Here is a 24,391-nt window from a genome sequence, read left to right on the forward strand (position 1 = left end):
ACCTAATAGAAAAAATAAATGCTTTCGCCACTAAAAGAACCTGCCCAACAATAGGTACCGTCACAAGAGTTATTTTTCTGTCTCACTGATGACTTTTTACCTAAGTGCAAAAAATAATTATTACACGAATATGATATTAGCATGTATTGTTAGATTTATGTGAGGACAGGTTTTATATAAAGTATTTCGTTTGTCCCTTAAAATTGAAGTATTGACGCTATCTTATTTTCTCTTGTCAAGAAAGTTAAGAAAAAACAATTTATTGAATTGTAAATGTAGCCAAAACCCAATATATCCAAATATGCTTTTCATTAACAGGCAATTGTGAATTAAAATATTGTTACGTCTCCGTTCGTTAGTTAATTTTCCGTAAAAATTCTTTCCGAAGAAACTTTACCGATACAAGTCCTTTCTTAAATAAAACTGGTTTATTCTTTCTGAATACAACTTTGCGATACTCTTAATTTCAACAGTCGCGCTATAACAAACCTATAATTCACAACGAACGTCTCACGAGCACAACAATATTCTCTCTCCGCAGTTCAATTACACATTACATTATTGCCGTCACGTTGTGACCGTCTTATATATAAAAGAATACTGAGATCTAGTAAACTCCGATATTTCAGGAAGGGACGTGAACGTTCGAGAAGCTTGTGGCGTGATACTAGCGTCACGTGACCCCCGATGTCCTATAATCAATTAACTGCATTAACGAAGTTTGTACAGTGAAACTATTAGTTAAAAAAGAAAAAAAAACCTATGGAACACAAAGTTTATTAACTTTTCTGAACGTTGGTACAATACAGAATCGAAATCATTGGCTACTGATACAAAATGGATTCAAAATACTAACACATAGGATTAAAACACAAACTTCTAGTGACAAACATAGATTTTTTTATATTAAGCCAGCGACACATTCTTAACCCAATAATTATTATTAGACCACATTAGCTTCTAACTACTATTTTTAAACTAATTATGCATCAAATTATTTGTAAGTTCGTGATTTTATTTTGTTTATGTTAGCTAGAGAGCGCATCACGTTGTGATCAAGTTAGTCCTAGAATATTCGGGAATATTAATGAACAAGAGGATTTATGAAATGTCTAGAACAAGGATTAGACTTTAAATACGGGCAAGCCTGTCAACTTGCAATGGAACAGTGAAGCATCAAGAATATAGAATTGTCTTATAGCCGGTAGAGAGAATCAGACAGTGCATTTACGTTTTTTGATTTATTTTGGCTATCGCAAAGACAGTTACTATATACAAGTAAACTGGTATTTATGTTAATGTAGTACAGAGAGCGTGGTTATAAACGTAGGCCTATAACAAGTTATAAAGTGCCTATAAAGAAACGTTAAAGAAGAAATAAAACTAATTTGTTATTGTTACATGGACTGGACGTTGAATTATTTTCACCTGATAACCTGATAGGACGTGCCAAATAAAGGAATAATGTTAGTCAATAATACCATAACTAATGGGCGAACACAGAGAAAGAGTTCGATGGATAACACATATAAGATCGCTTTCTTCTTCTTCGCAGTCATATTCAACCAAATCAAAAATATTCGTTTTGGAAAAGGATCACACACCGGACGTCGTTATCTTAATTCCGGCAATCATTGGAGCCACATTTAATTTCCATTAAATTTAAAAAAGTAGAAGGGCCTAAAACGTAGATTTTCCCACTATATAAAATAGTTTGCTTTTCATGGCAATGCTACTTTTTAGGTTCTATCTTACAATAGAATAAAAACAGGTATAGTTATAAAGATATTCGGCACCTGCTCAATAACACAGAATGCGTTTTTTCTAAATCTCTTCTGATTTAGTTTCCTAGGTTGCTAAGTATGATCTTGTGTATTAAGGGTGTATGAAAGGTAGTCTAACTGTTAAATAGATAGTTTAGCACACGTATATATATTAATATTTTTGTGATGTTTGCAAAAAAAAAGTTTTCAACTCGAAATATGGGATAACTATTTTTTTTATTGTTTCGTCTAGCTTTTTTTATATATTGCACTAAATACGATAAGAGAAAAAGCAATGATACTTTCTACAAAATACGAAACAATGGCCATCTAGCGGGAAAACTCTAATAAAATGATTGTGTTTGACCCATTGAGCAGAAAAGAAGCAGACCACGTTTAAAGTCTATGGTTTAAGACTAATTGTTAAGGTAGGGATGTACCTTTAGATTCTGAGAAGAAAAAAAAGCGTTATTTTGGTAAAGATAAAGTTAATGACCCCTCATATTTTAATGTTATGAGAGCGCCTTGTGCTACTTGTTTTGATAATCAATGGGTTCAGATGAAAATGAAATGTATATCTAACTTTACTCATACTGAGTCGTATTCGCAGTCATATGTAACTTTTGACTGTTGATTGTGTGATACTCAAAAACAAAAGTGCTTGCTTACTTACACCTGTGATACAGTTTGAATCCAATCTCTTAGACTATTTTTAGTCCCATGATGACTTTTTTGAATTACAGAGTTATTGTAAAGATAACCATATATTTAGAATTATGATATCTTAAAAATTACTTCTAAGTTCTAGAATTTAGAAAGTTTAGACGTGATACAGGGCATTTCAAAAACCAATTGGAGTATGCTTTCCATTATTCTCAATCAGTATATCCTAACTATCTCTAAAAAAGTAAATGAAGTTATAACAAGTGAATTATTAAAGCTGTTTTTGGACAGTGTTTGTTGATCTTAACAGTGATGAGCCTTTTAATCAAATCCTGGATTTCATTTTATTAAAAGGGAGAGAAACGAGAAATATAATTTATACTAACTTGTGATAAAACCGAATTAGTATATAGCATAATACATCTTTGAAACACCTTGTATTGTATACAAGCATTTTTGAATAAAACTTATGATTCTCAAGGTGCTTTGGAAAGATTTTATTCTCATAGGATCTAGAATTTTTTAGATATAACAGTTTTAAATGTGGAGTTTTCTTGATAATCACGTTTTAAAATAACATGGTTTGAATTCTTTGTAATCCCTCATAGTTTAGTCCACTGTCTTCCATGATATATTTTTCATCATAGATGAATACAGTATAATTTCAATATAAAATGTAGAGAAGTCCTGTTTTTAAATGCTTCATATATGCAGGGTTTCTTATGTAGAGAAATCCTGTTTTTGAATGCATATTAAACAGTTTCTTATGTAGAGTTTTGTTTTTAATAACTTGCATATGAAGAGTTTCTTCTGTAGAGAAATTTTGGTTTTAATGTCTCACAAATGAAGGCTATTTTATGTAGAGTTCTGTTTTTACTGTCTCATGCAAAGGGTTTCTTATGTAAAAATTTATTTTCATACATTATAAATTCAGAAATGTTACTCACCTTTCCACAGAACTGATAGCTATTACCTTGCAGCATTACCGAGCAATGTTTTGTGTATGCATGAAACCTTGAATGAAACTCCCGTTCCTACACATATTGATTTGTACTGCACTACTCTATGATGCACTACTCTATAGCCCTCTATCAGTAGGAGGACAATATATTCACCATGTGCAGTAAACCCAACGACCACCTCATGCTGTAACAAAGCTCATTCCGTCCTTGGCACTGCTTGGCTTCGGACATGTTTTTCTTATTAAGAATTATAGACTTTTTTGTGTTTGTTATTTTAAACTTTTTGTTATTGTTTATAGTGTAATCTTTCTTTTCTCGATTTTGAGAAAGAAGATTATGAAATTTTAAAGATTTCAGTTAGAACTTTTTATTTCTGTTTTTAACCAGATAACAAAACTTGGAGCATGATTACCATCATTACTAACCCAGTGCATGAGTTTCATTAATTAATATCTAATTTTGTTATTACAACAATGACCAAGGTCTATGTACCACTGACATACCGGATCCATTTAAAAAACAAAAACTAAATAGTTTTGTGGATCAGCTATGAATTCACTTATTCATGTGAATTGACAACTCAAAATAGGAATTGTTTGTTATTTCAGTTGCAAATGGAGGCACTTTTATGGCCAGTGGTGTTATTGCCATTCTGTTTAAATCTGATATTCTATTTTGCCTCCTCTTTTGATAATTTTAACTACTGCTTCTGCCACCTGATTTATGCTTCTGGTTCTCCACTTCTTGATGAGGAACAGTTAACCTCATTTTCATTCTTTGCTAAGCTGTTTCCATAGGAATGTAATTGCAATGTTTTTAAAGTCTTTTTCCAGTTGTTTTTTTTGTTGAATCTTGGGCTAGCTTGCTGCATGAGCCTCCTCCTTTTGACTATCTTCTCTTTACCCCTCCCCTGATATTCATGTTAATGCCAATATCATTTTGTCTCAACTTCATTCCAAACCACAGCTGCCTCACACCTCAGACTTTTTGAATCTTGTTTTATGGTATTTCTTAGTGATTCTTTTTCTTTCCTCATTTTGTTTGGTCAGGATGCCTTACTTTCTGGAATCATCCATCTTGGTTTTATTTTTGGGGCTGTCAAGTGATAGGTTTTTTGGGGGCTACTTATCTGTTGAAAACTTAAGCTGAGGCAACTTGTCTGCAGTGATCTCTGCCAGTTTTATTTTACACGTTGCTTGGTCCTTACAGTTTTCTTGCCCTTGGGAATCTTGTTAGATAGCTCCTCACCTGTACCTTGTTCTCCTGATAGGTTCTGATGTCCCACTCTCGGAGGACTGGGTATCATGGATCATGGAAGGGTAACTTGTTTCTGGAGCCACCTCTTGCTTTGGTCTGATGGGACCTAAGTGCTCCTACTTTGAGTATCTATAGTGGACTCCCTTTGCAGAAGACTATTGGGTCACTCAGGTCCAACCTCTTATCTCTTTCTATGTGTTTGTTAATGCTCTTCTTTCTCTTTCTTGGCTGTTCTCTGTTTTTGTCTTTGGTTCTTACAGACCTCTTTTTAGCATTTCATATCAGTCATCTGTTTTCTGTACCATCTTTTCCTAATGATATGTCTTTTTTTCTTTTTGACTGTTGGAGACATTACTCTGACATTTTGCCTTGAACAACATTTGTGACATTACTTGCACCACACTGTGGTTTCATCTCCATAGATTTTGCATTCCTCAATTTTCACAGAGGCTCTAAGAAGGTGAGTTGAACATTTTTTTTTGCAGCTCCAACAACCACCTGACTATGTTTATACTTCTGTATTATGGGGACAAAGGAATCCATCATGTGGTCAGTGATGCCTTGCAGGGGGTACTTCTCACTCCCCAAATATTGATTGAATAGTGTTCATTTGACCTGGCTGGGTTTTCTGCAAGACTGGTTTGGTTTATCTTCAGGAAAAGAACAAATGACACTAGGCATGATCCTGCCCTCACATCTCCTACATTAATATGGAAAGCAGGCACTAGGAGATGTGAGGGCAGGATCATGCCTAGTGTCATTTGTTGTCCCACATTAATATGGAAAGCAGGCACTGGGACAACAAATGACACTAGGCATGATCCTGCCCTCACATCTTCTAGTGCCTGCTTTCCATATTAATGTGGGACAACAAATGACACTAGGCATGATCCTGCCCTCACATCTGCTAGTGCCTGCTTTCCATATTAATGTAGGGAACAACAAATGACACTAAGCATGATCCTACCCTCACATCTCCTAGTGCCTGCTTTCCATATTAATGTGGGACAACAAATGACACTAAGCATGATCCTACCCTCACATCTCCTAGTGCCTGCTTTCCATATTAATGTGGGACAACAAATGACACTAGGCATGATCCTGCCCTCACATCTCCTAGTGCCTGCTTTCCATATTAATGTGGGACAACAAATGGCACTAGGCATGATCCTGCCCTCACATCTCCTAGTGCCTGCTTTCCTTATTAATGTGGGACACAGATGTGATGACTCCTGGTTGACCTGAGCACCTCTCCAGCATTCTCTCCTGTGCAAATTCCCCCCTCCTGTTTTCCTCTAGTGAAGTAAAGGGAGGAGAACCCGTTTCCCCAGTCCTGAAGAGGTTAATATGGAGAGTTCCCTTTTGTGTCATTGTAAACTCACCTTTATTAGACCAAGTGGATACACCTCTTGATTGGAAATAGGTTTGGGTTGTTTTCCTGGAAACGTAGTGGAGGCCACCTCTGTGTTATGAACCAGGTTATTCCTGGTGTTTATGTCAACTGGATGAGGTTGTGTTCACCTCAGGATGCATTTCTGGAATGATTCCTCCCTGCCACTACTCATTCTTATAGGTTTTTCTCACATGCTATCTGGTCTGACGTATTGTTCTGGCAACACTACACATTTATGATATGTTGGCTAAAGTCTGACGTATTGTTCTGGCAACACTACACATTTATGATATGTTGGCTAAAGTCTGACATAGGTGATCAGAATGGAATAACTACTCATCTGACCTGTATATCTCATTCTGACCACCTGTGTCAGACTTTAGCACCATGTTGGAAATTCTTTTGACAGTACCACTTTCAATGTGGGATTCTAGATATCAGTTCTGTGAAGAGGTGAGTAGCATTTTGTTAAGTTAGCAATTTTCCTTACCTGAAAATGTATTTCAGATAGATACTCGCCTCTTGGCAGCACCTCCCCACTTCCAGTGTGCTTCTTTTGCCTTGCCAAGAATGAGCTTTGTTAAGGCGTGATGTTAAGGTGTCATGGGTTTACTTCAGATGGAGGATGTGTTGCCCTCCTGTCGATGGAGGGCTATAGTCCAACGGTGATTGCATCATACATTGGTGCTGTACATGTTAATAAGAATAGGGGTGGGAGTTTTTCTCAAGGCTTGATGAACATGTAAAATATTTTGGCAGTGGCATGAGGTAATAGCAGTCAGTTCTGTAAAGAGGTGAGTGTCCATCTGAAATACATTTTCAGGAAAAGAAAAAAATGTTAACTTTTGGTAGTTTATAATGTTAAGTGAAATATAGGTTGTTGTTTGTTTTTTTGTCAACGTAGGTTTCTACGAATTTGCTGTTTTCATGGTGCTGGTTGGAGAAATTGTAGCTGGACTTCAGAAATGTTCGAGGACTTTGTTTTACTGCACAAATAGGAAAGGTTTAAAGCTTCTCCATAGGTTTAATGTCAACTTTTCTAGTAAAGCAGCCACTGAGAAATCTGTACCCAATACACTTGGTAGGTGTGGCAGGGTTTGTACCACGATTCTTGCTTTGTTTTCCATTCAATCTAAACCTCTAATTGAAGTGGTTAAAACAACTTCCATGCACTGAAGTAGCGACATATATAAATACTACTTAATGATGGGAAAAAGTTTTATAGAAAATATTTCTGTAGATTTTCGTACCTATTCTCTGGTAATGTGTGTGCGTCTTGCAGTTTAAAATAGAAACAGAACTCAAAATAAATTTCTAGGCTAACATTGGTATCCTCCCTTGAAGTGGTTTTTATTAATTTTTTTTGTAATTTTAATCCTTTCATAATTTATCAGTATTAGTTTTTAAACTGTAAAAAAAAAAAGATTTATATTTAACTGAGAAATTATCATAATTTCATATAATATTGTAATTTTTGATAGTCGTGTCCTAACCTAAAGTGAATATTTAATATTTGAAAGTGAGTGAAAAAAAATATTTTGTTTATAAGCATATTTTATACAAGTATAATTTACATGCAAGTACTCAGTTAATTTATGATCACAAGTGTTAAATATTTTTATCGATGATAAGGGTGTTCATCTCAATGAATGTCGTGCATATTATGAAGAGCTAATTACAACTTGATACACCTGGTGGATGATGGTGTTTTATTCTTCATGATGCCAAAAAATCAAACACCATAATCTGTAGTAACAGTGAGAAAAATATACAAGTCTAAAATTAAGAATTGTTTTACAAGTTGCTGATGTTTTTTGTTTAAATTTCTATTGGATTTGGGGCAAAGTTGTTAAGGGCTATGTCAGTTCTTGTACAGAAAGAATATTTAGAGTCAAATGGGAAATTTCTTCTGAATTATACTGATGGAAGAAGAGCTAAAACTTAGATGCCAAGAAGGGAGAGAAATCTCTAAGTGTGTTGCCAGTGATTTAATTTTATGTATAGTTATTTGATCGTGATGAAGTGTAGTTACTTACCCAAAGCATTGCTTTCTTAATGAATTAAGTTTACCATCTTTGCTTTTTAACACATTATTTTATGTTTTTTTTGAAAGTGTGTTTTGTAACGTACCCAGTTATAAAACCTCGAAGCATTTTAAATGCTGTAGAAGTCAACCACAGTTAGTACTTAATATAATTTAAAGATGTCATATTAAACAATGAAGCTGGTCCAGGTCTACAAATAATAAAGTACTGGACAGCTGAGTTGTAAATCTTGGTAGTTTGAGTCTAGATGGCATTTTGGTATGTAAATGAGTGTGTGGGTATACAAGTCCCAACCTTGCTGAAGATGGTGTCATAGAACATATGTTGAATCATTTCAGAGCAAATCCCTGTTTTTAATAACTATTTATAGTGTAAGATTTTAACATTGTATTCCTTTTAATTGTAAATACTGGTGATCATTTTATACCAACTATAAGTTAAAACTTTACATATTTATAACTGTTAAATGTTGCTACAAGAGCTATATCAACCAGAAATGTGATTACTTGTCCAAATTGATTCTTGTACCTGATGATGCCAGGTTAAGCTGGTGAAACATTGTACCTATAAATATTATACTCTGAATCTTTAAACAATAAGTTTTAAATGTTCAAGCATCTTTGATCTTTGATAGAAATGAATACGTTCTATCCAGCTCTCTACAGAGTAATATTTTAAGTTCTATTTACATGGTTTTGGAGACGAAAACTGCTAACCAAGTGCTTTGTTGACACGTATTGTAATTTGTTTATGATCACTGATATTTTAAGTACTAACCGTGGTTGACTTATTGTAATTTGTTTATGATCACTGATATTTTAAGTATTAACCGTGGTTGACTTGTATTGTAATTTGTTTATGATCACTGATATTTTAAGTACTAACCGTGGTTGACTTGTATTGTAATTTGTTTATGATCACTGATATTTTAAGTACTAACCGTGGTTGACTTGTATTGTAATTTGTTTATGATCACTGATATTTTAACATGACATTAACTGTACATGATCATAGAATAATAAAAAAAACTCCACACATTTCGTGTAAACATGAGAATTAAAAAAAAAATTAGGAAGCTAACATTAGATTTTACACAAAACTTTTTTATTATAATGACTGATTCTACCAGATTTAAGTATTTGAATGGTCATAATACACATTTTGGTGGAAAGATTTCCCCAACATCATGCAGGTTTCATCACACTGTAATTCATTCCATGATTTGGCATCTTTAAAGTTCAATAACAAAAACAATAAACCTTCTACATGTAAATAGAAAGAACTACAGAATTACTACAATGAACTTGTGAATGAACCTACAAGTGTTCATATTATATTACACAAGATGAACAAATTACAATATAATACAACCACGGTTAGCACTTAAAATATCAGTGATCATAAACAAATTACAATACAAGTCAACCACGGTTAATACTTAAAATATCAGTGATCATAAACAAATTACAATACAAGTCAACCACGGTTAGCACTTAAAACATCAGTGATCATAAACAAATTACAATACAAGTCAACCACGGTTAGTACAAACAAAGTTTCACTTTGCAGCTCAGTTAATAGAATACAGTCAGGGATGTAAAAGTTCATGTATGCTTAATTCTTTGGTTCTCTAGATGAATACAAAGATCAACTCAGATGCAGTCCAGTTCAACCAAATGACCCAAGGCTTCTGAAAGTTTCTATTCTTGGGGAACCTAATGCTGGAAAGTCAACCCTCACAAACAGCCTTCTTGGATGGCGGGTCAGTTGGTTTTTGTTTTATAGGAAGCCTGTGTTCCTACTTCTTAAAAACGTTAATACTAATTCTTTTTTCTGTTTAGATTTGTTCTGTTTGAACTATTTTAAAACATTTTAATCATGCATGTTTTCTGTTTTTTTTTTTAGGTGTGCTCTGTATCAAGGAAAGTTCACACAACAAGACGTAACACAGCAGCAGTTCTTACAGAAGGCAACACACAGATTGTAAGACATATAGAAATAGATACTATAAGCAGTGCTTGAAATGGGATGGGATGCCATCTCATTTCTTCTTAGGAGGGCCCAAAACTGCCTGCTTCCTTCTACTACGGGGGTTTCCAAACTTTGCCAACTGGCGGATCCCCTTCAACTTCTTTACTGTATTGGCGGATCACCTCCTGTTAAAAATAGTTTTTATCCTGTGTAACTGTATTTTACTACCTTTGCAGATTGATTCTAGTTTTAAGAAAAGAACAACGAAAAGAGATTTAAATATGGAGAATTAAAAAATAATAATCTTACGACTTACTTTAACGTGAAGGATGATACCGCTTTGCTGAAACAATCTTACAAATTTCCGAGTCAGTGTCTGACTGTTTCAAACAAAATCCAGCTCCACATTTATCTTATTTCTATACTTTGATTTTATATAAGCAAGTTGAGAGAAACCTAGCATTTTTTTTTATTTGTTACTCTTTCATTAAATGGTAATTTCATAAATTAGATGTATTATTGCAGACCCCCTTAAGTACTATCGTGGACTACAGTTTGGGAACCTCTGTTCTACTAGACTGTAAGCTTCTCAGAAGGGCAAGGCTCAATAGTTTAGAAGATAAATATTTATGGCAGCAAGGGACTGGGGAGAGAAACTTTTTTATTCAAATATTGTGTCAGAGCAAGGCAGGAATGAAACAAAGTAGTACACGATGGAGGGAAGGATCCCTCTCGCTGTGGGCTTGGTCGGTATCACAGAGTTCATAACCACCGGAGTTTTCATACTATAACCCATAACTGAATACATCTGTTTATACTTAATATTATTGTTTTATTGCCTTTTGAACCATGTCTCTAACTAATAATCCCACCACACCAGTTGTAAATCACTTGACGAACATGCAGCTCATGTTACTGTATCGAATTATGTAATGCTCGTTAGTATACTTTGTGAAGAATTTTTATTATTATTATTATCATTCATTATCTTTCTTTATCTAACCTAATAAGTTTCTAATTTTTATATTCTAATTACTTTTATATTAACAAACAAAGAATACACATGAAAAACAATAAATATAATACTTGGCTTCAAAAATTTCACAAACCCTCCTACTTTTTCTCCTCACCCACTGACTAGAAGATTTCATAATTTTTGGACATGAAGCTGTAGCAAAACATTTGGAAAAAAAATCCCCCCAAAACTGTGCTACTAATGGACATTTAAAAAGACATAATTATTTTTAGATTTGAGTCTGTCAAAAGTTTTAAAGCTAAAAATCTTCCAATGATGCTAAGTTTAATCTGCAGTTTTCAGTGTGTCTTTGTAAAAAAATATGTAGTTGTTTAGCCTCAAGTTTTTTGTTGAAAAATTTAATTAAAACATTTTTGGATTACTTATATTTGTATCAAGTAACAAAGGTAAAAAATCTTCATAATATATCAGTGTTTGCACTAGCATTTAAAGAATTGTGTTTTTAAACACATGCTTTTTAAAAATATTCATTTTTCGACCGTAATGCCTACTTTTTTGCATACTGTATCAAACTAGTTAATTTCCTGTTAATGTTATTTCAGAGTAACTTAGTAATGCATAACCTACAGTATTTAATGTTGAATACCTGAACCTCTTGCACATACATAGTATTTATTCCTCTGTCAGTCACATGTTCCAACAATATTGTCTGTAATTTTCCAGTTGGTTTATTCCAGACAAGTCATCATTGCTTTACATGTTCATAAGCACGTTTATGACAAGGTCGGGACCTTGAATTTTAAACCTAAAATTACTCAAATGCTTTGTAACCAACCTAGGGAAACAAATACTCGGAACTCATTTCACTTATGAGGAAAATGCATATTTAGCCAAAGTGAAAACCTAGTATTTTTAGATATTCTTCAATTAGCCTAAATTTAACACCATAACATCAATTAATTATGTCAACTAAAATGTTTGATAATTATAACTTTATCTCACAAACTTTGAAAGTTGTTAGGGAATGAATAAGATGAAAAACTAAAACGCTTTTTTCGTATGTGTATGGTAAAGCTAATAAGACTATCAGACACTGTCCCTAATTTTGAACTACTTACCACAGGGAGGGCATCTATTTCCAACTCTTCGGTTACTATTTATCAACAAAGAGGGGTATTGACCATCACATTATAATGCTTCCATGGCTGAAAGGGTGAGCATGTTCTGTGATGGATTTCAATCCCATGACCCACAGATTATGAGTCAAGCACCCTAATAACTAGTTTTTTTTACATTAAACAGACACTTGTACTATAATAATACAGTATTTTGGATTAATCACTGTCAATCAAATAGTCACAAAATAACTTATATAAGGTAAATATTAATGTATTCTGTAATGTAAAGGTTTTAATTATTATAACTTTACCTTATAAAGTTTGAAACCCGATAGGGAATAAGTAATACTAATATACTCAGATAATATTTGTTTACTGTGGTGGCACCACTGTTTAAATGTTCAACTAGGAGGTGTGGCCTAACAAAAGGCTCTAATAATCTACATTGGCCAATTTGTTCGTTGTCACAAAACACCTATGTCTTTAGGAAATATACATCCAGGGCTCTTTAAGAGAAAGTTCAAAGCAGTGGAATGTTTTCCAAATTTTATTACATAAAAAAAAAATGTAATTTGAAACAGTAATTCTTGTTACATCTGCTTTGAAGAAAGTTAATGCCATGATTTTTTTTTACTAGAATATCTTGTATTTGTATAAGGCAGAGTTCTCCATAAACACGACATCTGTATGTATTTAACATCTACATTTTGGAAGTGTGATAATTACGATTTCTATAATCTCTCGTGCTTGCTCCAGTTATTTTTAAGTATATTTATTTTTGAAGGACTGATGAAACAACAATTCTATCAAAAGCTATTCAAAATATATATATATATATGTAGGTTGATCATTATTTCAGGTGTTCTTAGATACTCCTGGACTGGTAACACCTGATCATGGTAAAAAGTAAGTAACCATTTATATCTACATACTAGGAAACAGATAATAATAAATATTAACTTTGAACGTACAAAAATCAATAGTATATTTAATATTTAAGGTATTTACCATGACCACATTATTGTATAATTAATACCAGAGGTGTTTTGTGGACTTTACTCTGACTAATCAATAGTATATTTAATATTTAAGGTATTTACCGTGACCACATTATTGTATAATTAATACCAGAGGTGTTTTGTGGACTTTACTCTGACTACTCAATAGTATATTTAATATTTAAGGTATTTACCGTGACCACATTATTGTATAATTAATACCAAAGGTGTTTTGTGGACTTTACTCTGACTACTCAATAGTATATTTAATATTTAAGGTATTTACCGTGACCACATTATTGTATAATTAATACCAGAGGTGTTTTGTGGACTTTACTCTGACTACTCAATAGTATATTTAATATTTAAGGTATTTACCGTGACCACATTATTGTATAATTAATACAAAAGGTATTTTGTAGACTTCACAATAGTATATTAAAGATATTGAAATTATTTTGTAGACATCACAGACTACTGTGACTACATTATTGTATAATTAAACTACAGGTATTTTGTAGACTTCACTCTGACTACACAATAGTATATTAAAGATATTGAAATTATTTTGTAGACTTTACTCTGACTACTCAATAGTATATTAAAGATATTGAAATTATTTTGTAGACATCACAGACTACTGTGACTACATTATTGTATAATTAAACTACAGGTATTTTGTAGACTTTACTCTGACTACTCAATAGTATATTAAAGATATTGAAATTATTTTGTAGACATCACAGACTACTGTGACTACATTATTGTATAATTAAACTACAGGTATTTTGTAGACTTCACAATAGTATATTAAAGATATTGAAATTATTTTGTAGACATCACCTAGATTCTACTCTGACTACAGGCCCCAGTAAATCTGTTCAACATGCTGACACAAGTAAGTATCTTAACGGGTGCTATCGCTGTTTGAAGTTAAAATTGATCTGTTAGATAAAATAACTATTATAGGTGTTGTCCATTCTAAGTCTAGAATGCGTGATGTGAAATGTATACACAGTTAATGTGGTATCCAGTTTGTACTGGTCTTAAACTTAAAAAAATAGTTTAGAAATGTTGAGCTCAGCAGTTACTGTGTAATAGTCCAAGTTCTCACACAGATAATTCATTGCGTTTCAGTTTTGGTCGTGGTTGATGTATCAAACAAATGGACGAGGAATCATCTTGACCCCGGTATATTAAAGCTGCTTCATCGGTATCCGAACAAAGACTGTGTGTTAGTGCTAAACAAGGTAGTTTTTTACCACAACAACTCAGGTTATTTAGAGTTAAACTTAGTAAATATGGATAAGGAAGCTAAGATATAAAAACAGTAAGATAATAAAACATGCAGTACAGTAGTCTGTCTGGGAATATTTTGGTAAGCTTGTGTTTAAAGTTTTTTTGGTACATCCACTGAAACTGGGTCAGAGATGATTGAACACCAGCATGGAAAGAAACTAATATATCCTTGCTTTTAATCATTCTCTCAAATCTGTGTTTTGTTTCTTGAGCAATTATTTAACTTCTTTTAGTATTTTCATGAAAGAAATAATATATGTGTCTGATATTTAAGATTTGTTTTCAGTTATTCAAATTACGAGTGAATTTAAAGTAGTATTCCAAAGAAATAATTGGAAGTTTTGTTTAGGAAGTGACAGATTTATTTTTTGGGATGACGTTACTGGGTTTTACAGGTTGGTATATTAAACCGTAAACAGAGACTGATATCCTCTTTAGGCATTAATGATCTCGCATCTCATTTTTACAGATAGATTTATTACAATCTAAACAGAAACTGTTGGAATGACGTTACTGGGGTTTTACAGGTTGGTATATTAAACCGTAAACAGAGACTGATATCCTCTTTAGGCATTAATGATCTCGCATCTCATTTTTACAGATAGATTTATTACAATCTAAACAGAAACTGTTGGAAGTTTCTCGGTCGTTGACTATGGGAAAAGTTGGTGGAAAAGACATGCCTGCATTTCCATCAAGGAGGAAAAACCAGAAAATATCCCTCAATTCATTGTTCAAAGTTACAGAAGATAAACTAGAAGAAAACAATAAGGTTGACACCGAAACAGGTTGGCCTAATTTCTCCAGAGTTTTTATGATATCAGCTTTGGACGGTAATGGTGTTGCTGACCTGAAAGTAAGAGATTTCTAACAACTTTGGGAGGTTTCAGTTGATATTTATTTTTGGGATATAATTTACTGATAACATAAATATTAGGTACCTGTACATGGGCAATGTTATAATTTTTCATTTGTGGAATATATTTTGCTTATTGTTAACACGTGATCTATAAGTATTGATGATAATTGTAGTTTACTTCTGGCAATAATTAGTTTCCAACAGTTACATCCAGAGAACAATAATCCATTCCTCGTTATTTAATTTCCGTAGCGCGTGTTGATAATTATTTCAACAGTACACTTCACTGTTTAATATGTCAGATGCTGTAGATTTGATTATAATTTATTATTTAAACAATTTGAAGCTTTGTGCTGTCAGTTACGGTTTGTGTTTCAATGGAACACTTCTGAAAAAGCTGTATAAAGTGAAACATTGAGTGTCCAATTAAAGAAAAATAACAAATTTGGTGTTATAAGGTCATTTATTTATAAAATTAAGATAAACCATTGATGTCAAAAACAACTTATATTGGGATTTCCTGACAGAAACCAATGTTTTATGGCATGGTATTTCTCCGTACACTTTTGTTAATAACTTAATAAACACAAACAAAAGTATTTCTAAGTATCTTGATAATTAAATTAGTAAAGGCCTTAGTAATTTTAACTGGCTTACATAACATTTCCTAAATGTATCTCAAACTAATTAGTTTTGTGGATTTTCTATTCTTGCAATTTTTTTTTGTACTTTCCTCAGACATATTTTTTGGAGACTGCCCATCCTTCATCATGGCTGTACCATTGCAGTATGGTGACGGATCAAAGTCCATTGGAGGTTGTACAAATGGCCGTCCGAGAAAAAATACTAGAATATCTACCCAAGGAAATCCCTTATAATCTGAACTTGGTAATATTTTGTGCTTCCTGCTCCCGTGAAGGTTTTTTGTTTTTTTAGATTGGTCAATAAATAGTTATCCTGGGTCATGGCTCTATCACAGTAGTAAAGTAACTGACCAGAGTATGCTAGAGATTTCTCTAATCGTTATTTACAAGTAATGTAAAATAAAAACCTTATCCACAAAATAATTTGTGGTTATTTTGAAGACGTTTAAAATGTCATAGTTTGTACATTAGTTTTTGCCAGAAAGTTAAGGACAGTAAATTTAAAATTTGTAATAACAATTATTTATTACTTGAAGGTAAATACCTTCACACAAAAAAAACAGGTGTATTAACATTAAAGGCTTTCCTAGAATACTAAAACAATGGTAGAACAGCTCGACTCACAGTTTTAGTTACATTGTAGTGTGATGTATCTCTACAAAACTGGAATTTCAGCTGTTGTTTGGGTGTACACTGCTTTAAGTTTCCTTCTTATTCACTTAACCTTTTCACAGTCGACAGAAGATTAACTGTCATTGACAGTGGAGATAGACACTTTTCTGTGGTTGCCAAAAAATATTTCCCTCTAGAGCAGAAAGTGACAACCCTACACAAGCTTGAATACACTGCCAGGCACCGGGTGTGACGACATCTAGGAGCATGAGTGGGAAACACAATTATAAACAACCCCTTAGTTGGGACCCCAGCCGGCACCCCCACACACATATCTTATATATGATAATACAGTAAAATATACTGTTAATTTACGATATTTCTTGAGGGATAAATTACATTTATTGGGGACTGACCGTGAAATCTAATTATGAGGTGAAAGGGTTAAGTGATGCTGTACATTACATTTCAATCCCTAAAGTAATAATATAAGGATAGATGTTTAAACTAAAATTCCCGAAATATGTTAATAATTTAAATCCATTCCAGGACATAGAAATGTGGGAAGTCGATGATGCTGGTGTCTTGAAGGTTGCAATGTCGGTAATCTGTCCACGACGTGGATTAGTTGTAAGTACTTTAGTATATTAAATTATATACTTCTATAAAGGTTTTAGTTGAACATTTTCTACAGAATATAAAATGTGTGTAATCAAGTTGTACCTTTAAAGTACAGTAAAATCTTGTTAAAATGAATGAATTTCTTCCGTATAGTTGAATCAGTCACTTTGAAAAGCATCAATTTGTAAGGATGCAAGTTAGTAATGGTGGGCATTAAACTGGTAAACAAAAAACAACTGTATTTAGATTAAACTTATCAGTTTATTATTGTCGTCATTTTGTTCAATGATATATAGAATACGAAATACATAGTAGATGCATTACTTGTATAAACAAACACATCATGATTTAATGATGCTGATATTTCTAAGCATCTTCGTTTTGTAGCACCACGACTGTAGATACCTGTTATAGTTGATACATATATCTATACTGTGAAGGTTGTTGTCATAAAAGTTGTCCTAAACTGGTACCCACTGTGAGTGCTGACGTTTATCACCTTGTTTCTTGTTCTGATCAACTCCTACTTGATTCTTGTACAATTATATACGGTTGATTACGTTTCCCTTTGTAAAGATTTGTCTATGTAAAAAATTTGTATTCGAGGTATAGGAAAGGACCTGGAATTCTTTTTGGCATTAGCAGTATGAATCCTGAAGAAACTCAATCAAAATTGGAGATGTTATATCTCAGGTATTTCTTAATGAATTACCTTGAAATTTGGTATGTGAAGTAAAAGTCCTGTAGAGCACATCCACCGCAAATATGCGATAGTTTGGATTACCACAGTCCGAGTTACAGAAAGTGGAAGATCGCTAAACTATTGCACAGTCTGTCCTGTAGGTTGTTTTTATGGCCACAAGACACACTACCATGAGTCTTGATCCATCAATGCATGTCATAATGAATTTTCTTTAATATTAGGAACAGTTTGTGTCTTGGAAAGATGCGTATATATTTATGCGACACATCCTTAGTTTCGGTTAGTGTGAAAGAGTATTGCACATTAATATTATGTGAAGTATTTGTTATAACAACTTGAATCGTATATATTCATGCGACACATCCTTAGTTTCGGTTAGTGTGAAAGAGTATTGCACATTAATATTATGTGAAGTATTTGTTATAACAACTTGAATCATATATATTTATGCGACACATCCTTAGTTTCGGTTAGTGTGAAAGAGTATTGCATATTAATATTATGTGAAGTATTTGTTATAACAACTTGAATTTTGAACTTATGGTCTGTTGAGAAACTCAACTTGATAACAACAATGTGAACATAATATGCAACGTAGTGTTTATGTTTGTAATGAGAAAGTAACTGAATCTAGCATTCTTTATCTATTTAACCAACCAGAACTACATTATTACAATGTCAATGTTAAAAGACCATTTAAGAAGCTCTGCTTCAGAGGTAAAACAACATCAGTTTTTAAATTAAGTCACTGATAAAGATTTGTTTGGATTCCTTTTACTTTTCTTGTTATAATGACCGAAGAAGTTTGATGAAAATAGTCATGTGTTCAATGAAAACATCTTCACGATTTGTTTTTGTCAGTATCCAGAATTATTAACCAATAACAAACATTGTATTTTTAGAAAATCCTGATTGGTCACCGGGGAAGGATGATTTCCAGGATTGCTGAAGAAGCAAAACAAGCTGTTGCCAACACCTTTCATTGTGATGTTAGTTTGAAGCTTATTGTTAAATATAAGGAAGACCAATGATTATCATACACTAGGTTCTTGTATTTTGAAAGTGTTAAAAGTATTGATGATGGTTTTTTTTGTCACGAGTCCAACTACTGATGCTTTTAAAGTTTTTATTTTTAACAAACTCTTTACAACTATAAATCAAGAAGACGTTACTTTAGTTTAACAGGAACTATTTTTTTCATTACACGTGGTTCATGACTTCATCTTAATTCTTTGTTACTTTTGAAAACAACTTTAATAAATTGTGTAAATAGTGACTGAAAATAACTTTACTTGAACACCGAAACATCTTGAAGTATTCCAGTAATATCAAACATTTGTTATCTATATACAAGCAGAACAAAACATCAGGTTTAGTTTTGTTTATTCACAGTTCTTCTATTCTGTACATACACACACAGACTACAATCCAGCTATGCTTAAAAAACAATTAGTGTTGTGGGAAACTTCTGATAACCCCAGAACAGTAACTTTAGTGAACATTCCTTTCAATACTATTTGTTTTTAAAGTCATCTCTGGTCCAGTGAATGACAAGTCTGGACATATCTCTTGGGTGTGAATAGGTAAATACATAGATCATTACTCTCGGTCTGTATTCATCCTCGTACTAAACTAATTCCAGTAAAGATACCTTTTTATAGGTCATTGTTTTTAAGATTTCACATAACTACACTGTCAAAACTTTACAACAGAAAATTAATATATATATATATATATAAATTAAGGATTAGGGATTCCTCAATTACATGAGCAATTTAAACAACTTGCATGGAAAGAAGAAAAAAATGGACACTTCGTGTTGTACTACAAATATTTAATGCAACACTGAAAATTTCTCATTTTTAAGTTAGTTTTTCAACATTTGAATTTTTTGAAAGGTGTAAATGAAGACAAATTATATATATAGCATTAATAAAAACCTCAAGGAAAAGTCAAGATTGGGTTAATAAAATTAAAACTTGTCATAACTGGCTTGTATGATAAAGTTAGTGCCCAGAATTGCTGCAAATCATAAGACTTTTTTACCAGTAATGACACATTACAGATGGAGCCACTTTACAATTCCAGGACTTCTTTCAATGGTGATCTAGATGCTACTTTCTTGTGATTATCATCAATTTTATTTGTGTCATTTGAAAATCACTAAGGATTAATCAGTTGTTGGGTATCTTATAAATGGTGATAAACCATTTAGTGTCTCTTATTTCTAAAGTTTCAATTCAAAGATCATGTTACAACCAGTGTGAAGATATTAGCATTACAAGCTACTGAACAACAACGTTCATCACCTGCACGTTGTGGAAATGGATGTAAATGTAATCTTATAATCCTACAAAGTAAAACAGTGACTTACAGCTTGGTTATTGTATGAAAACTTACTTAACACGATAAGGGAACATGTCTTGATGTAGTTCCATATTGGAACTAGGTGAGTTTGGAAATCAAATACAAAATTTCTGTCTTCAGTTTAAGGAAAAAAAACATAGTTGCAAACAGTACCACGGACCTACAATTTTTTCTCTGCGTTGAACAGTGTGCACGTGTACTTACTGAATTGTTGAACATGACACTATACTGTACGAACAACGTGAGGGGACAAAACGGCTAGTGGTTTTTGCATATATCGTGTTTTCAAAAGGCAGGATAAAGTACCTGTAACAAGGTACTTTTTTAAAAGTTTTGGTTACAGTCACTAGTCACACTAGAGAAATTGAGAAAATTATATAATGAAGAAAAATGAAATCGCAAGCAAACACTTAGCTAAAGATATCTATTCTCTTGTCCATATAACAAAACTTTTAGAATGTTTTTAGGATTGGGAAACTTCCCATTCTAGATCAGGATAACTGATTTATTTCACTTTGTTAATTTTGTAAACAACAGTGAAGTCCCTTTCAACAGGATGTAACTGTGATCAACAATCGTTGAGAGAGACCCATTGTAATTAAAGGTGCTACTGATTCAGAGAAGTGTATAAATCCTGTACATCTTCGTTTATAGATTAATATTAGACAAAATGAAATTCTTGGATAATCCTGCCAATACTTAAACCTAAGTAATTTCACAATGTTTACAAATTTTGTATTCATGCAAAACAACAAAAATAACTCGTATTCTAGTAACAGAACATTTAAACAAGCTAGTCTAACAAGAAATTGGATTAACTTGAATAAATATTTTATGTGATTAGGCCTAAAACTGTCAAGAAGACAAGTATAACAACAGAGTTGGCTCCTGACGACTAAAAGTTAGGCTTGATAAGTCTTTTTTTCTTCCACTTTTAGAATAAATAAATATACGTAATCATTGTCTCAAATTGAATTTTTTAACACATTTCTATTGTATAATGATTATTTCACTTTTAATGCTAAAACTTTCTACAACTTAAAAGAGAAAATCACACTTTCGGAACTAATTATATTCTACCAAAAGAGTTGTACAGGGATAGTAGTTTCAAAACACGTCATCATCAGTCGAACGTTGTTGTTTGTTATTAAGCACAAAGGACTATCTGTGCTGTACCCACCACAGGTATTGAAACCTGGTTTCTAGAGGTACAAGTCCACAGACATGTCACTGGGGGCTCAGTCAAATAAACTGTGTCATCATCGGTCGAACGTTGTTGTTTGTTATTAAGCACAAAGGGCTATCTGTGCTGTACCCACCACAGGTATTGAAACCTGGTTTCTAGAGGTACAAGTCCACAAACATGTCACTGGGGGCTCAGTCAAATAAACTGTCATCATCATCGGTCGAACGTTGTTGTTTGTTATTAAGCACAAAGGGCTATCTGTGCTGTGCCCACCACAGGTATTGAAACATGGTTTCTAGAGGTACAAGTCCACAGACATGTCACTGGGGGCTCAGTCAAATAAACTGTGTCATCATCGGTTGAACGTTGTTGTTTGTTATTAAGCACAAAGGGATATCTGTGCTGTGCCCACCACAGGTATTGAAACCTGGTTTCTAGACGTACAATTCCACAGACATGTCACTGGGGGCTCAGTCAAATAAACTGTTAACCATGTTAACAGAGTTACTTCTCGGAAAGTGTAGGTTTTTTTGTTTTAGTTGTTAAATACACAACTAAAATGTTTATTTTTACCTGCTTGTTTGAAGTTAAGCACAAAGCTACACAATGGGCTATCTGTGCTCTGCCCACCACGGGTATCAAAACCCAGTTTCTAGCATTATAAGCTTGCAAACATACTGCCGTGCCACTAGGGGATATTTTTACCTGCTTATTTGAAGTTAAGCACAAAGCTACACAATGGGCTATCTGTGCTCTGCCCACCACGGGTATCAAAACCCAGTTTCTAGCACTGTAAGCTTGCGAACATACTGCTGTGCCACTAGGGGATATTTTTACCTACTTTCTCTAGTTTGCTGTAGAGTAACTAATGCAGCTCTTATAAGAAAATAATTTGACAAAACATGCCAAAATTATCGCACACAAATCTATTTTCTTTTTACTAGAGTAAAGAAATCCTAAAGGGTTAGGGCTAACTGAAACCAAAGTAAATCAAATTGATGTACTAGACTAACAATCAACTTCTGTTTATTTTACAAAAGTAGCAAACATTAAAACAGTTGTATGAATGAAATAAAAACTAATTAATTTAACTATACTACTCCAGAGTTGTTGTAATGATTCTACAAATAGCTGAATAACTTGGTTTTGAATGTCACTAGCATATTTGAACCAGAATGAAAATCAAACAGTTTTAGATATAGTAGGGAACTTTGGAAGAGAAAAACAACAAAAGGAAAACAGTTACTGACGAGTAAATTGAGTTTTTATAAATTACTACAAGACACATACCGAGCTGGACTTGTTATATTTTTTAATTTTCTTTCGGTATTATTTACAGAAGGCTACCTAGTTTTTCTTACGGATAAGTAAAACAGAGTTCCTACTATTGATTCATTTCAGCTTTGCTTACATGACCAACCTGGTGAAGACTGTTAGCATTTTGAAAACTTGTTGCCAAATAAAAAAATTTTCAACCGTTTCATTGCAGCTTAAAATTAAATATGAATTAGCTTCTTTCTTGCAAAACTCTCTGTAAATTCAGTAAAAAACTTTCAAACTTATTACTGCAATATTGACGAGGTCTACTACTGTTATTCTTACATTTATGTCTAAAACTAATTTCTTTTTAAGTAAATATTTAAAATAAAACAGTGCTACTATAGGATGTGAACATAAGGGTAACTTAAGAGATTTTATGGAAACAACTTTTTTTGTAGGTCGTTTCTAAAAATTATGATTCCATATCTTTCATACAATGTGTATCGGAACGCTTTATAAAATAAACTGGTAACACAAAGCTGATAGACAAAAAATTACAGCTGAAAAAGTCTGATCAGCAAGCAGCTTGGTTTACTGTATTTATTTCTACAAAAAAAGTAAACTTTGGTAGGAATATCACACATGGGTTTATATAATTATATATATATATATTCAAACAATATACACTGGCACATATATCTTTACAGTTAACAGAAGACCTTTAAAATTCAGTTAGTTACAATATTAATTCTTAAAAAATTATTTTCTCTGAAATACACAAATAATTACACCAAACTCAAGGAAGTGCCATCATGTCTTAATAACACAAAGGTTAGAAATTGTAGGTGGTAAACATATTCACTGACTGAAAACATTTAGAAATCAAGCAGAGAGAGAGTCTCCAAAACTAAGTGATTTCCCCAAATGTGGAACTCCAGCAATGTGTTCCACAAAAATAGATGTTGCATTGTAATTATTATTACTGAAGATGTTTGAGTAGCATGTGTGATTGAATTTTATCGTAAATTAATCAAGGATTTTGAGGTTTCAGTGGTTAAAGTTCTCAGCCCACGATGGAGAATTTCGTGTCTTTTTCTCTTGATGCTGTATCTATGCAAATTTGGATCTAAATCAAGAAATTACAGTAAGTAAAATTTTTTAAGTTCTTAATGAATATCAGTATATACTAAACATGGGTTGGTTGCGTTTTGATAATGACTATAATTGTTCTTTGTATGTCAAAGTTCAAGTTTTTATAAAGCCCTCCAGAATAACTGACAACACTGTACATAGAATATGAGCACTCAATGAAACAAATGTTCAAGTGGATGCTGCTGTCACTACATGTTTTGGAAGTTTTTCACAGCTCATCAGCTGCTGTCTGCAGCGAGACCTTAAGCCTTCGAAGCACTGCTGGCAGACTCGAACAGGTGAATACAGCTGTTCACTAGGCACTGGCAACACCTGGCTACAGCACTGGTAACAGAACACTTTTCCACAACTTCTAGAAATAAATTCAACAAAAACTAGTACACACCAGCTTATGTTGCTACAAAAACGAGTTCGTACCAACTTATGTTGCTACGAAAACTAGTTCGTACCAACTTATGTTGCTACGAAAAGTAGTTCACGCCAACTTATGTTGCTACGAAAACTAGTTCACGCCAACTTATGTTGCTACGAAAAACCTAGTT

General features: G+C 33.0%; 2 protein-coding genes across 4 annotated transcripts in view; one reads left to right on the forward strand and one right to left on the reverse strand.

Moving 5' to 3' along the window:
- Positions 1–1,076: 1,076 nt before the first annotated feature.
- LOC106473675 (GTPase Era, mitochondrial-like) lies at positions 1,077–18,992 on the forward strand. Of its 3 annotated transcripts, none has more exons than XM_013934354.2 (11): positions 1,077–1,286; positions 6,943–7,119; positions 9,718–9,845; positions 9,989–10,066; positions 13,008–13,054; positions 13,983–14,044; positions 14,284–14,396; positions 15,047–15,301; positions 16,043–16,192; positions 17,110–17,190; positions 18,787–18,992. In XM_013934354.2, exons 2-11 carry the CDS (start codon positions 6,966–6,968, stop codon positions 18,913–18,915), a joined length of 1,197 nt encoding a protein of 398 aa, XP_013789808.1. In that variant the 5' UTR covers positions 1,077–1,286; positions 6,943–6,965; the 3' UTR covers positions 18,916–18,992. The 3 variants fall into 3 exon arrangements, with proteins under 3 accessions (XP_013789808.1, XP_013789809.1, XP_022257785.1); XM_013934355.2 differs by lacking the exon at positions 1,077–1,286 and adding an exon at positions 2,106–2,191; XM_022402077.1 differs by lacking the exon at positions 1,077–1,286 and adding an exon at positions 2,152–2,239.
- Positions 18,993–19,232: 240 nt separating this feature from the next.
- The window catches only part of LOC106473674 (myotubularin-related protein 3-like), a gene marked incomplete at its 5' end in the record, with an annotated part of 31,374 nt that continues 26,215 nt past the window's right edge, over positions 19,233–24,391 (reverse strand). Inside the window, one exon of the mRNA XM_013934353.2 lies at positions 19,233–24,201. Within this exon, the coding sequence (XP_013789807.2) occupies positions 24,018–24,201 (184 nt within the window). The remainder of the gene's footprint in view (positions 24,202–24,391) is intronic.

Source organism: Limulus polyphemus, unplaced genomic scaffold (assembly GCF_000517525.1).
Source record: "Limulus polyphemus unplaced genomic scaffold, Limulus_polyphemus-2.1.2 Scaffold6395, whole genome shotgun sequence".
Taxonomy (NCBI): Eukaryota; Metazoa; Arthropoda; class Merostomata; order Xiphosura; family Limulidae; genus Limulus; species Limulus polyphemus.

Excerpts from the sequence above, each read along its gene's own strand:
- LOC106473675 (XM_013934354.2), top strand. The coding sequence starts at position 6,966 with ATGGTGCTGGTTGGAGAAATTGTAGCTGGACTTCAGAAATGTTCGAGG. Across the intron at positions 14,397-15,046 it reads GTGTGTTAGTGCTAAACAAG|ATAGATTTATTACAATCTAA; the intron begins GTAGTTTTTTAC and ends TCATTTTTACAG. Across the intron at positions 16,193-17,109 it reads TCCCTTATAATCTGAACTTG|GACATAGAAATGTGGGAAGT; the intron begins GTAATATTTTGT and ends AATCCATTCCAG.